The sequence below is a fragment of the Diabrotica virgifera genome, chromosome 1 (assembly GCF_917563875.1).
Source record: "Diabrotica virgifera virgifera chromosome 1, PGI_DIABVI_V3a".
Taxonomy (NCBI): Eukaryota; Metazoa; Arthropoda; class Insecta; order Coleoptera; family Chrysomelidae; genus Diabrotica; species Diabrotica virgifera.
Window position 1 is genome coordinate 292916394 of NC_065443.1, and position 13245 is coordinate 292929638.

The following is a 13245-nucleotide window of genomic DNA, read 5'->3' on the forward strand; positions in this document are numbered from 1 at the left end:
GGCAAAAGGACATAAGAAGAAGAACAAGAAGAAGAATTAGCATTATATCACTTTGACAATTTTGTGAAGTCAGTTGTTTATTTGGATTTATATGACCGCGGACAAACCAATAAATACAATAATTGATGATTAATAGACATTTAAGAAGAAGAAAAATCAACAAGGAACAGGGCCTCGATTTTTGACCCTTCGCTTCGGTATCGAACGTATTCGTTTCGTATCTGTTTAGTATACGAAGCGAATGCGTTCGATAACGAAGCGAAGGGTCAAAAATCGAGGCCCGGGACCTCGATTTTTGACCCTTTGCTTCGTTATCGATCATCGCTATCTGTACACTAAACAGATACGAAGCGAATACGTTCGATAACGAAGCGAAGGGTCAAAAATCGAGGTCCAGACATTTTGCAAATATTGGGATTTGTTGAGAATGTTTCGTGGTCATTCATATGAAAATAATTTGGGCGTAAATAATAGACATTTTATTTAAGTGACATTTAAGTAAAAATGACGTTAAATTAGTTAGTAAGCAGTAAACAATAAATACTAAGAACCACAAATAAGGAAGTTGTAAACACTTGTTTGATAGATAATAAAACAAATCTACCCACACACACCCTCAAATGTCATTGCCCTTTTTATTATTTGTTTCGTCAGTTCACACCCCTATTTCTCCAATATAAAAAATAATTCTTTACAAGAGAAAAATGCTTATCCTCCTCCAATAACTGCTCTAATACCGTGGGAGAATTCGACCCCGAAGAATTTGAAAATACTTACCTGGGAATTTGAAAATATCTGGGCAGCATTGTGACTGGTGGTTGGCAAAATAGATGCGGATGCGAACATAACAAATAGAGGAAATATATCTACACGATTATACTACACAACTAATACAACACTAGTAGGACACAAAGATGTAAAAATGAAAGTCGTCCTTTTAGAGAAAAACTCAATATACGATAACAGTGCCAATAATAACATACGCAAGCGAAAACTGGACAATTCATCAATAACATGAATCAAAAATCAACGCAATCGAAATGAAACATTTGAAAAAAATGTGCGGAAAAACAAAGTGGGACGGGATAATAAATCAAGATAGCAGACAAAGGACAAAGCAGAAACCTCCTACTGAGTACATTAAACAGAAACAAATATTATGGTTCCAACATGTTAATAGAATGAAACCACAAAGAATGACAAAGGTAAATATTAGAATTGGGAAATGGAACGAAAAGGGTAAGGGAAAGACCCAAAGGAAATGGATAAATCAGATCAAAGAAACAGGAAGGAATAAACGAAAAGTATTGAAGAATTACAGACGATGGCCAAAAACAGAAATGCTTGAAAAAAGGGTTAAAGGAAGAACCTTAGATTGGGTAATCCCAATCCAACGCCTAAGAGGGCACAAGGATATCATAAAAAGAAGAAAAAAAAGAAGAAGAATCAGCATTATATCACTTTAACAATTTTGTTAAGCCAGTTGTTTTTTTTATGTTTATATGACCGAGGACAAACCGATAAATACAATAATTGATGATAAATAGACATATAAGAAGAAGAAAAATCAGCAAGGAACATATATTTCGCAAACTTTGTTTAGAACAACTTGAGATTCTTTGGGATCTGTTGAGAATGTTTCGTGGTCATTCATGTGAAAATAATTTGGGCGTAAATAATAGACATTTTATTTGAGTGACGTAAAAATGACGTTAAAATAGTAATGAGCAGTAAACAATAAATACTAGAAGCACAACAAAATAAAAAAGAAAATGTTTGTAAACATTTTTTATTCGATAATAAAACATATCTACCCACACACACCCTCAAATGTCATTGCCCTTTTTATTATTTGTTATTTGTTTCGTTGGTTCACACCCCTATTTCCAAAACATAAAAAATAATCCTTCACAAGAGAAAAATGCTTACCATCCTTGAGCAATTGCCTCATTTCCTTTGTCCTCTGAAAATTTATTTCCTCCAATAACTGCTCCAATACGGTGGGAGTTTTCAGTGCCGAAGAATTTGAGAATGCCATATTTGCTTAGCTATAACTATGTACAATGACAGAACATTTGTTCAAATTTCAAATCGGCATTTCGAGTATTATTTTTGCCATGGTCGAATTTTACGAGTATTTCACAGACGTTAACATTTCACAACACGTGACTAATGCGTTCATTTTGGCCGTGATCGATAAAAGATGTACGTGGCCATGCGCAGGGGGGTGGGAATTGGGGGCGGTGTGGCGTATTTACCCCGATAGAAATTTAGGCCAATTTATACAAAAGTTAGTTTTTTATTCGACACAACTGTATACAGGGTGTTTTAAAAAAAGGTAGCACATCTCTAGGATAGGTAAAAAACTGAAAAATAATTGGGCCATCCGTTTTCAAAATACAGGGCGTAGAAGAAAAAAATAGTTATTTTCCTAACTAGTGCGGAAAGTGATACTTTCCCCGGTTGCCCGCAGATATTTCAAATTAAAAATCATATTTGAATTCCTCGTTAAATTTGTGACAAAATTCTACGACTTAATTGTTTATAAGCTTAAGAAGTTCTATTTATTATTAAATTGTAAACATATACCTACATAGGTACATAAATATGATTTTTTTTAACTTTTTTTTCTTAGATTAATAGACGTATACGTCTTAACGAATAAGGCCCAAATTATTGAGATCCATTCAGTCAAATTATCTGGACCATCCTTAGAAACTAGCTCATTTTTCAAAATATCTTGTAAATAAATTAAATTTCGCAAAAACTTTTCAACTGATCTGGACCATCCTTTGCACACAATTTAAACACGTAGGTACCTCATCTCAAGTTCAAGTACCTTTAAACAAGTTTTAATAAACAATAAAAAAAGTTATTAACAATATTCGAAAACATAGATATTGTTTTTTATTTTGCAATCACTTTTTTATTTATTCTTCTTCCTCTACGGCACTACAGTCCGAATTAAGACTCCTTTATTTTTTGCCTCCACCCTTGCCTGTCTGTGGCTGCTCTTCTCCATACACGGACTCCTAAAAGTGGTTGAGCGTCGCTGCTTACTGTGTGTTCTCAACGCTTTTTTGGCTTTCCAACCAGTCTCTTTCCCTGCATTCTAGCGTCTAGTACTCTTTTTGGTAGCCTATCCTCTCTCATTCTTATCACATGTCCGGCCTATTGCAATCTTTGTATTCTAATGAAGTCTGACAGGGGTCTTTCCTTATAAAGTTGATAAAGCTCGTTGTTTTATCAAATTCTGAAGATTCTGTTTTCCCTCACGGATCCTAGTATTCTCCTCAGTACTTTCCATTCGAATCTGTCGAGTTTGTTTTTGGATGTTTCTTTTAGGACCCATGTTTCACTGCCATAGCATGTTATTGGCCGAATTAAGGTTTTATAGATTCTCATCTTTGTATTTCGGTGGACACTTTTAGACCAAAATATATGGGAGAGGGACAAAATAAGCTGTTTGCCTGCGTTATTCTCTTCCGTATCTCTCCATCTTCTGATCCGTCGGCATATGTTTCTACTCCCAGGTATGTAAACTTTCCAACCGTTTCAATGTCATCTTCATGTATAATGTTTTGGGTGACGATATTTCTTCTCGTCTGTGTTATTGTTTTTGTTATTTCTGTGTTAATTTCCGGACCTAGCCTTTTGGATTGCGTTTTTAACTCTGCGTATGTTTCCTGTGCTCCTGTTGATATTCTATACTCATAATATTAATATCATCGGCATAAGCGGCCAGTTGAACCGATCTGTTATTCAGTAGGTTTCCTCGTCTAATTTTTATTTGCCTAACCGCATATTCCAGTGCTAGGTTAAACAATGAGAGATGGGCCAGCCCATCTCCCTAATTCAGTCTCTACGAGTCTCTGTCCGGTGGTTTTGTATTCGTACACATGCTTGAATTTCATCCATTGCGGCTTTAATGAGTCTAATTAGCTTGTGTGGTACCTATTGCCAATTCAGCCAATATACAGTACAGTCTGTTCGACGGCCGTCTAGATAAGGCAGTAAACTGGTTTGTAAGATGTCATCAACATAACGCGCATCTGTCATACTGCCTCGAATAAACAAAAGTGGTGATCGGCTACCATAGGCATTAACCCCCAAAGCATTACTCCAACTGTCCTGTGTAGATCGTCTGGCAATAAGGCGTCGTATGGCGGCGTCTTATCATCTTACGGCCATCATGCATACCCAAACAAAATCACGATTCATCGCTGAATGCTGCATTATGCCATTCTGCCACCCAATGCTGCCGTTCTCTGCACCAATTCAAACGTTGAGGACAGTGGTCCGCAGTCAAAGGAAGCACTCGTGGTGGGCGGAATGAAACCAGCCCAAAGGCTCAAATGCTACGGTATATGGTACGTCTAGTAACAAGTCTACCTTCTACTCCAAACCATTGGTCAGCTATTTGACTCGTAGTAGCAAAATGGTCTCTCAGACCCAGGAGTCTAAAGCGCCTATCTTGACGCCCTGTGGTACGCCTTGGTTGACCAGTTGGTCTTCTTCGTGTTCCTCTACCTTCATTTGTCCACACACGACATACTCGCATAACTGTCATTGCCGTACAATTAACACGACGGCCAATTTCGCGATACGACAAACCCATATCTCTATAGGCAATAATTCTACCTCTGTCAAAATCGCTAAAATGGTGGTAATTTTGGTGTCTTCGAACTCCAGGCATATTCTTGCACCGAATCCAATTAGACTAAGAATCATAACTAAAAATATCTGTACTAACCGGTCTTTATAAATTGGCCTTTTCACAAAAAAATTTAAAGATAAAACTTTATTTTTATAAAAACTATAAAAGATAAAACATTTATATTGTTATCATAGCATGCTTTAAATATAGTCATTGTGCTGCCAAAAAATTAAGTTCAAGAAATGATTCCTTCTGGAACCTAATTTTTTGGCAACAGGTTGCATTTTCATTAAGAATGAAACGATAACATTGGCAAGACTTTTTATTGCCATGTAATCAAAAAAAAAATAATAATGTGTTTGGCGAGTCCCTAGCTGAATACACTCCTGTACATGTCTAGGCATTGACAAAATAAGATGATCGACGTTTGGTTATGGCACCTCGTTCCAAGCAACTTGAATTTCATGGATTAACTGTGCCAGAGCCTGTGGAGGATGGTACAAAGTGGACAGTCCCCTCCCCATAATATCCCACACATATTCGATAGGATTTAAACCCAGTGAACGGGGTAGCCACGGCAAAAAATTAACGCCAGCTTCTTGGAAAAAGTCCATAGTTTGACGAGCAATATGGGGACGCGCGTTGTGTTCCTGAAAAAGGGCGTTTCTTGACCGAGTCGTGTGCCTGTTTGAAGTCTACAAACACGTTGTGAACATCAATGTCGTGTTCCTATGATTTGCTCAAGACCTGCTTGACTGTAAATATTTGATCTGTTATCGATCTTCTCCGTCTGATAATCTCCAATAATATATATTTTCTGCTAGTGGTTGGAGCAACTGTCTCTTGCCATATGTTGTCTTTGATGAGCGTTACCTTATACAGTTCTGCTGGAATTTCGTGAACTCCCGGGGCTTTATTGTTTTTCTGGGCCTTATAATAGCTTCGAGAATTTCCTCTATGGTTGGAGCTTCAACTTCATTCTCTTCTAAGTGGTTCGTATCCATTTCATCTTCCATATCTACTTTTGTTCTAAGTGGAGTCTGAAAATAATGCTTCTAGGTTTCTGTAGACTTTCTGTTGGTCACTGGTCATTGGCCCACTTTTATCTTTGCATAGACTTGTTTGAAGTTTATATCTACTTTTATCTTTTTTAGGTATTCGGAAGCCCCTCTAATTTCATTGTATTTTAAATATATCTTGTGTATCATTTCTTTCCTCTATCGCTTGTCTGTACTGGTCATCAAACCATGCTCCTATTGTCTCCTCTTTTTTGTTTCCCAGGGTGGACGCTGCTGCTGTCAGTAGGTAGGTACTGCATTTTATTTATTAACCGACTTTAATTTAGCGTTTCTCATTTTGTGAACCTATCTATTTCTAAAAAAGTTGTATGTTGACGTCAAACCTCTAAATAAAGAAGTTTTAAAGTTATTCGCAAAATAATGAGTTTGACGTTTTAATTGTTTATTTAAAATAGTAAGAAATTGATGAATCTCTAGATAGAACCTTTTTGAAATATCCCATACTACACATTTCAACTGTCGAACCCGTCTATACAGTTGTGACGAAAAAAAGGTATATTTTTTACTAACTTGATTGGCCTAATTGCATTAGAAAATGTGAGTGGCAATGGATGACGAATGGATGTAAATACGATATTTGCGATTGGTTGATAGATTATTATAAATCGTTAGCAAATAAGTAAATTCGTATCTTGCAAATATTTTGTTGGGATTTCCCAATTCACTATCATTCTGTTTGTTTTTATCCATATGCGGGGTCAGCTTCTCGAGTTAAAACTCCCCATATGTTCTATCTTAGGTCATGTAAGTATTAATTCCCTTCATAGACATGTTAAACTGTCTTCTCATTCCTCTATTATTATCGGGTCCATAATAATTATGAGGATTTTCCTTCTGAATACTTTTATTCTTTCTTCCTCTTTACATTTAAAGCACATTGTCTCATCTGCGTATGTAACTACTGGTCTGATCGCAACTCTACATTTCAAAGAAAGAAATGTCAAATGTCACGGATGAACTAGAGCCATCTACCGAAAAACAAAGTAAGTTATCAATCGAAGTAGCACAGAAAATGACAATAAATATTGTTCCCATACCACCAGATTAACAACAGGTGCAATACTTTCTTTGGTTACACCTCCTGAGATTTTCAAAATTTATAAATCAAACAGGATGCCGAGGAAATTAAGATGAGAGAATTTTAAATAATTCACAACTTATCTGCTCAGCGTGGTAAAAGTTCCAACAAGAAAGATTCCTTAATACTCCTACAAAAGAGTAAATGAATTCAAAATGTATAAACATTTTCAATTTCTTTGCAACACTCTATATTTTTAGTTTTGTATTTCTGGATAAGTTCTTTTTTTCATTAGCCTATGGTATATCCAGTATTTTTTGTTGCCTGCTATAGCATTCGCTCCGTTACTTCTTAACTTCTTCAAATTAAATATTTTGTTTATTCTTTGTTAATTTCTAGATCTCTGTTCCGTGTTTCATTTGCCAGGGTTGTTAATGCTTCTTTGAATCTTTACTTGTCTCTTCCGAAAAGAACTATGTCATCTGCATATTCTACTATACATGCCGGTCTGTATTTTCTTTGTTGAACTTTTAGGTATCCAAATAGTTTAGCGCTGTTGTTTAACAACTCTTCCTTCCACAGCTTTTTTTTTGTTTTTGCAACATTGGTTTGTTACTTTTTTTGCATTCATTTCGATGATGTGCTGCTTTAGTTGATGTTTATTTCTCGCTTGGTTTTTCTGCAGATTTTGGTTTAATATTCTGTATCGAATCATTCTTTCCTTCTTTTTATTTTCCTCTGCCCTAGCACCTCTTCACTAAATTCAAAATGGATTCTTTAATATATTTCCATCTTTCCTCTGTGTTATTTACTTCTGTTACATTTTCCTTAGGGTTACTTCATATTGTTATCTATTCTCTATAGTCCCTGCACTCTTACCTTCTCCAATTTCCACCTTCTTTTGTTTTGTTCTTTCTGTTTTAATTACCTTTATTTTTATTTCTCTTATTACTAGAAAATAGCCTGTGTCCGCGTTTGCTTTTCTATATGATCGGACGTCATACATCATTATAAAGTAAAGTACTTTTATCAAATTTGTTTTTGTATGTAGGGGAGAGTTGGACAAAACCGGGTAGGTTGATAAAACCGGGTACCCCTTAATTTTTCTAACTGTCTGCTGCTATCTATCAGACAATGTTAAAATTAGTGTCCCTTTACCGGCAACAGTCGTGTGTATTCATTTCTACTTCATTTGAGTAATCTGTGAAGGAGCAGTAAGACCTCACCTGTTTTTTGATGCAGCAAACTCGATTTTCAAGGTAAGTTTATAGTTACTTTCTCCTCTACTGAATAACTAACGGCCATTTCAAAATTTAATAAATGTAACCTAGTATATTACCTTTAATTTGGCCAAAAATTTTGAATATTATTTCATAACTTAAAAATTTAAATAATACGTTTAATGTCTTGTTTATGAGTTTGACAAAACCGGGTACCCGGTTTTATCAGACCTGTTGTTACTTACAGTTTCTGCAGTGGCTTTTTTGCTTTTAGTTAACTACAACATGTGGCTTCTTCTGTTGAAGAAGCTAGTAAAAAAGCTAGTAGGAAAAAAAATCCAGTCATAATAAAAAAATCGTAAAAAAACTAAATGAACTGGACAAAAAAAGAAAAAACGTGGTAAAATTAAAGGGCTGCACCAAAAACAAAATTGATTCCGAAATTACCGATTGCAGATTCTGAGAGTATGGACGAAGAAGATATTAATGACGATGCGTGTCTACATTACAATGAATTATTTTCAAATTCCAAGGCGAGGGAAGGCTGGATAAAATGTGTGTCTTGCACCAAATGGGCTCATGAAGCCTGTAGTGTCTATGATGATGTAGATAAAGTTTTTATTTGTGACTTCTGTTCATAGATTTTCGATTTTCGTTCACATACTTCATACTTTCAATAAATATTTTATTTTCTGCCTATTAGTCTGTTTACATGGTAATTAAGTTACTACCCGGTTTTATCATACCGGTTGGACAAATCCGGGTATTATGCAATATTTTCATAAAAATAAGAAAAATTAAAAATTTAAGAATATTTATAAAAATTGACATTGGCATATCAAACTTAAGTCATTTAAGAATATTTCAACCTACAGCAAACATTTGCTACTCTAACATAGCACAAGATACAGACGGTTTTTGGACTGGTACCCGGTTTTGTCCAACTCTCCCATACTTGAAACATTAATAATTACGTAAAGCTTATTTAGCTTTTAAAAATTAATAGCGTATGTAGGAGTTAAAACGTAAGCGTTTTAATTTGACATGCATGTAAACAAAATTAACTTACCAATCTTCTTTTTCTTCTTCTTGTAACACTACAACCCGGGATGGGTCTTGGCTGACGGCACAACTCGCTTCCACCTCGAACGTTGGTCCATGATAGTTGGATCAGTGAGTAGCCCCATTGCTCTGACCATATGTTGTCTCTCCATCGCATTCGTGGGCGTCCCAAGGACCTTCTTCCTGTGGGAGATTTCTCCCAGATGAACTTGGCAATGCGGTTATTAGAGAGTCTATGGACATGGCCAACCATCTTAGTCGTTGGGATTTAATTTCTTGGACTATGTCGCTCGCCCTATACATCTGCTTGACCTCAGCATTTGTTCTCATTCGATATTAGTTGCTATTCGGGTCGTGATAAGGTCCAAAGATTCTTCTGGAGATTTTTCTGTCAAAACATCTGTTTTCTTTCAATTGCTTTGGTCAAAGTCCACGTGTCACATCCACACATAAGCACCGGTCTAATCACGGTTTTATATATTCTGATCTTTGATGTTCGTGTTAGGCTCTTAGATTGAGGAGGCTATGTCTTGTGGAGGCTATACATATACTGTCATAGATAAAGAAAGGCAGAGAGGAAGAAGAAGAAAAGCTAATTATCTAATTGTATAATAATTTGTATGCATAAAATTTGTCAATTTGTATTACGTATTAAAATAGTTCATTTTAAAATAATATTTATTTTTTGAAGTGAAAACTTATTTAGGGACGTTGTGCGATTTTTGGATAGGGGAAAAAGCATTGAATTCGCGACCGTCATCGCTTATGGTATATTATATTATTTGTATGTATATATAAATTGTATAGAGGTATTTAAATTTAAAATAAATGAAAAAACCTATTTTAGGATGGGGAAAAAGGATTTATTTCGCGACCGTCATCTCTTCGGCGAAAACAATTTTGTACGTATATTTATTGAAGTAAAAACTTCTTTAGGGACGTTGTGAACTTTTTGGATGGGGAAAAATATTAAATTGGCGACCGTCATCGCTTCAACGAAATAAATTTTTGAAGTGAAAATTTCTTTAGAGACGTTGTGTTCTTTTTAGATGGGAAAAAAGTATTGAATTAGCGACCGTCATCGCTTCGAAGAAATATATTTTTGAAGTAAAAACTTCTTGAGGGACCTTGTGCACTTTTTGGATGGGGAAAAATTAAATTGGCGACCGTCATCGCTTCGACGAAATACATTTTTGAATTGAAAATTTCTTTAGGGACGTTGTGCACTTTTTAGATGGGAAAAAATTACTGAATTAGCGACCGTCATCGCTTCGACGAAATAAATTTTTGAAGTGAAAATTTCTTTACGGACGTTGTGCACTTTTTAGATTGGGAAAAGTATTGAATTAGCGACCGTCATCGCTTCGGCGAAATAAATTTTTGAAGTGAAAACTTTTTTAGGGACGTTGTGCACTTTTTGGATGGGGAAAAGTAATAAATTAGCGACCGTCATCTCTTCGACGAAATAAATATTTGAAATGAAAACTTCTTTAGGGACGTTGTGCACTTTTTGGATGGAAAAAGTATAAAATCAGCGACCGTCATCGCTTCGATGAAATTGATTTTTGAAGTGAAAACTTCTTGAGGGACGTTGTGCACTTTTTGGATGGGAAAAAATTATTAAATTAGCGACCGTCATCGCTTTGACGAAATAAATTTTTGAAGTGAAAACTTCTAGAGGGACGCTGTGTACTTTTTGGATGGGGAAAAAGTATTAAATTAGAGAATGTCATCGCTTCGACGAAATAAATTTTTGAATTGAAAATTTCTTTAGGGACGTTGTGCACTTCTTGGACGGGGAAAAGGGAAAAAGTATTGAATTTGCGACCGTCATCACTTCGCTGAAATAAATTTTGTACGTAGGTATACCTCGTCCAATTTACTTACCGTTGCACGTCATCCGCGCCATAGCCTGTGACACGATACCAACACGAAATATCTAGGCGGTAGGTGTGTTCCCCTTTAGAATCAGTTTGATTCTAAAAAACAACACATCCACCGCCTAAATATTTCGTGTTTGTATCGTGTCACAGGCTATGGTGCGGATGACGTGCAACGGTAAGTAAATTGGACGAGGTATATAGTATATATAAATTATGTGCATGTATACATAAATAGCATAGGGTATACGCATTGCGTATATGATATAGGGTATAGGCATCGCGTATATGATATAGCACTTCTTTTTGGATGGGGAAAAAGCATTGAGCTCGGAATTTATTTACTATAAGAAGTTTTCACTTCTGTCGGCACTCCCACGAGTGCCTTCAATTTTTTCATTCACCCTGTAAAATAGGTACCGATTGAAATTACCCAGTATTGTATTGTTAGTTATGTTTCTCTTTTAATAATGGTAAAATAATTCTATGATCTTTGGACAAATGTTTACAATTTTATCAGTGCGGGTAGATTTGATAGAAAGTACTTCTAAGAACAATTAGCCGGCGAAACCGAGTATACGAAAGACGTTTTTGTTTTCGGAGTTATGAGAAATATTTGGAAAAAGTCGGAATTTGAGATTTCCGAGAAAGTGGTAAAAGTACTGACGACTGGGAAATTTGGAGGCGTTGATATATGACGTAGTAAGGATATTTGTTTGGACCAATGGAACTGAAGGGATGTCATTGATGGAAGGGGAATTTGAGCCAAGAGTTTTTTTGGCAAGGAAAGAAGGAGGTAGTGTATTTTCCGAGAGCTGAAAAGGGCAGTTTTGTGTTGAAGAAGAAAAAAAGTGTCGGTCTTCGTTAATCAAAGCCTTATAGGCACCCGTAAACACAAAGTACTGAGTAAAAGTTTTTTTTAAGTTAACAGTAAATTCAGTGACAAGTGCTATCAGCTGTACCAAGATATTCAAACTTATATTTCTCTATATCAATATTCTCTGTTGCGAGGATTTCGGGTTTCTTTGATTTCATCGACCGACGTCTCCATAAAGACTCCAGTGTAATTGGACATAAACTTTTACATAAACAATTTCGTAATTTTTTTTAAATTGACTTTTGTTTACCAGTTATAATTCATTTTTGTATCTATACTGGACAACTTTCTATTTTAAATAATTTGCGGTATTTTCCATATTCATTTACCATTCTTTGCATAATCATTTCATAGATTGTTTGTTTTACAGTTTATTCCATTATTAAAATTGGTGTTTAATTCTTTGGTATAATCAATTTTTATCAATATACAGTTACATTGTACTTTAGAATTTTATTTTTCCAAGAGTTTTCTCTCTGGTTTTTCATTTCTGTGATTGGATGACGTAAAACCCTGAGATAATTTTATTAATTTGAGCTAGCCCAATAAAAGAGTTATTATATAATAATAATTAAAAATAAAGGTAAGTGTAATTTTTAAATGCTTATATATAGAAAATAAGTAGAATCAAAACAATACATACATCTGTTTTCTGCCTGAATTCTTCCTTTTATCTCTTCCGTGATATCGTTATCTGCAGCAATTGTTATTCCGAGATATTTAAAACTCTCCACTCTTTCAAACTTGTATGGTCTATTGTAATATTTTGCCCTATTCTATCTCGTTTCTTTGGTCTGTTGATGCACATGCATTTGGCTTTCTCTTCATTAAACCACCTTATTTGTCTCTACGTCCAATTTATTAAAAGTCACCTTTACATTATAGTGATTGTGTTCCCCACAATGTCAATTTTGGTCCATTTACTGTCAGTAATTCTGTTGAACTAACGCAGTCGCTATTTTTACATCGATAATTAATGATTCAACAGAAACATCCCTCTATTTTCTTGATCTCACATTCTTCCTTCTTCGTTTCTAGTAAGCGTAATGCAATTTTTGCACGAGTCATCATTTGTGCAGTGCATCACTGTATTCTTGCCGGCGGGTCCCACTCCAATATTCTTTTCGGACACTTGTGCTCTGGCATTCTTTGTATATGTCCGTACCACTGCAGGGCTGTTTTCCAACATTTTTATAATTGAGCATTCTACTTCCATTCCATTCTGTTCCATATTTCCTGTTCTTATTCTATCCTCACTGGTGATCTGTAGACATCTCATAAAGTTCAAGTCAGCTGTTCGTATTTTATTTAGTATTGTTATTGTCATTGGTCGTACTTCCGATCCATCTAGGACCTAGGATAATATTCAGCACTATGCTCTGACATCAAAGAACTAGCCTGACAGTTCTTACTGACAAGATATATCCAACCCAGGCACTTACCAAGGTCAGA

General features: G+C 35.4%; 1 protein-coding gene across 2 annotated transcripts in view; it reads right to left on the reverse strand.

Annotated features, from left to right (window-relative positions):
- Window positions 1-2186, reverse strand: part of LOC114328942 (uncharacterized protein KIAA0930 homolog) — a 36773-nt gene extending 34587 nt beyond the window's left edge. For both annotated transcript variants that reach the window (XM_028277929.2, XM_028277930.2), the window contains exon 1: window positions 1930-2186. In XM_028277929.2, coding sequence (XP_028133730.1) covers window positions 1930-2038 — 109 coding nt within the window. In that variant the 5' untranslated portion in view covers window positions 2039-2186. The remainder of the gene's footprint in view (window positions 1-1929) is intronic.
- Window positions 2187-13245: the final 11059 nt, after the last annotated feature.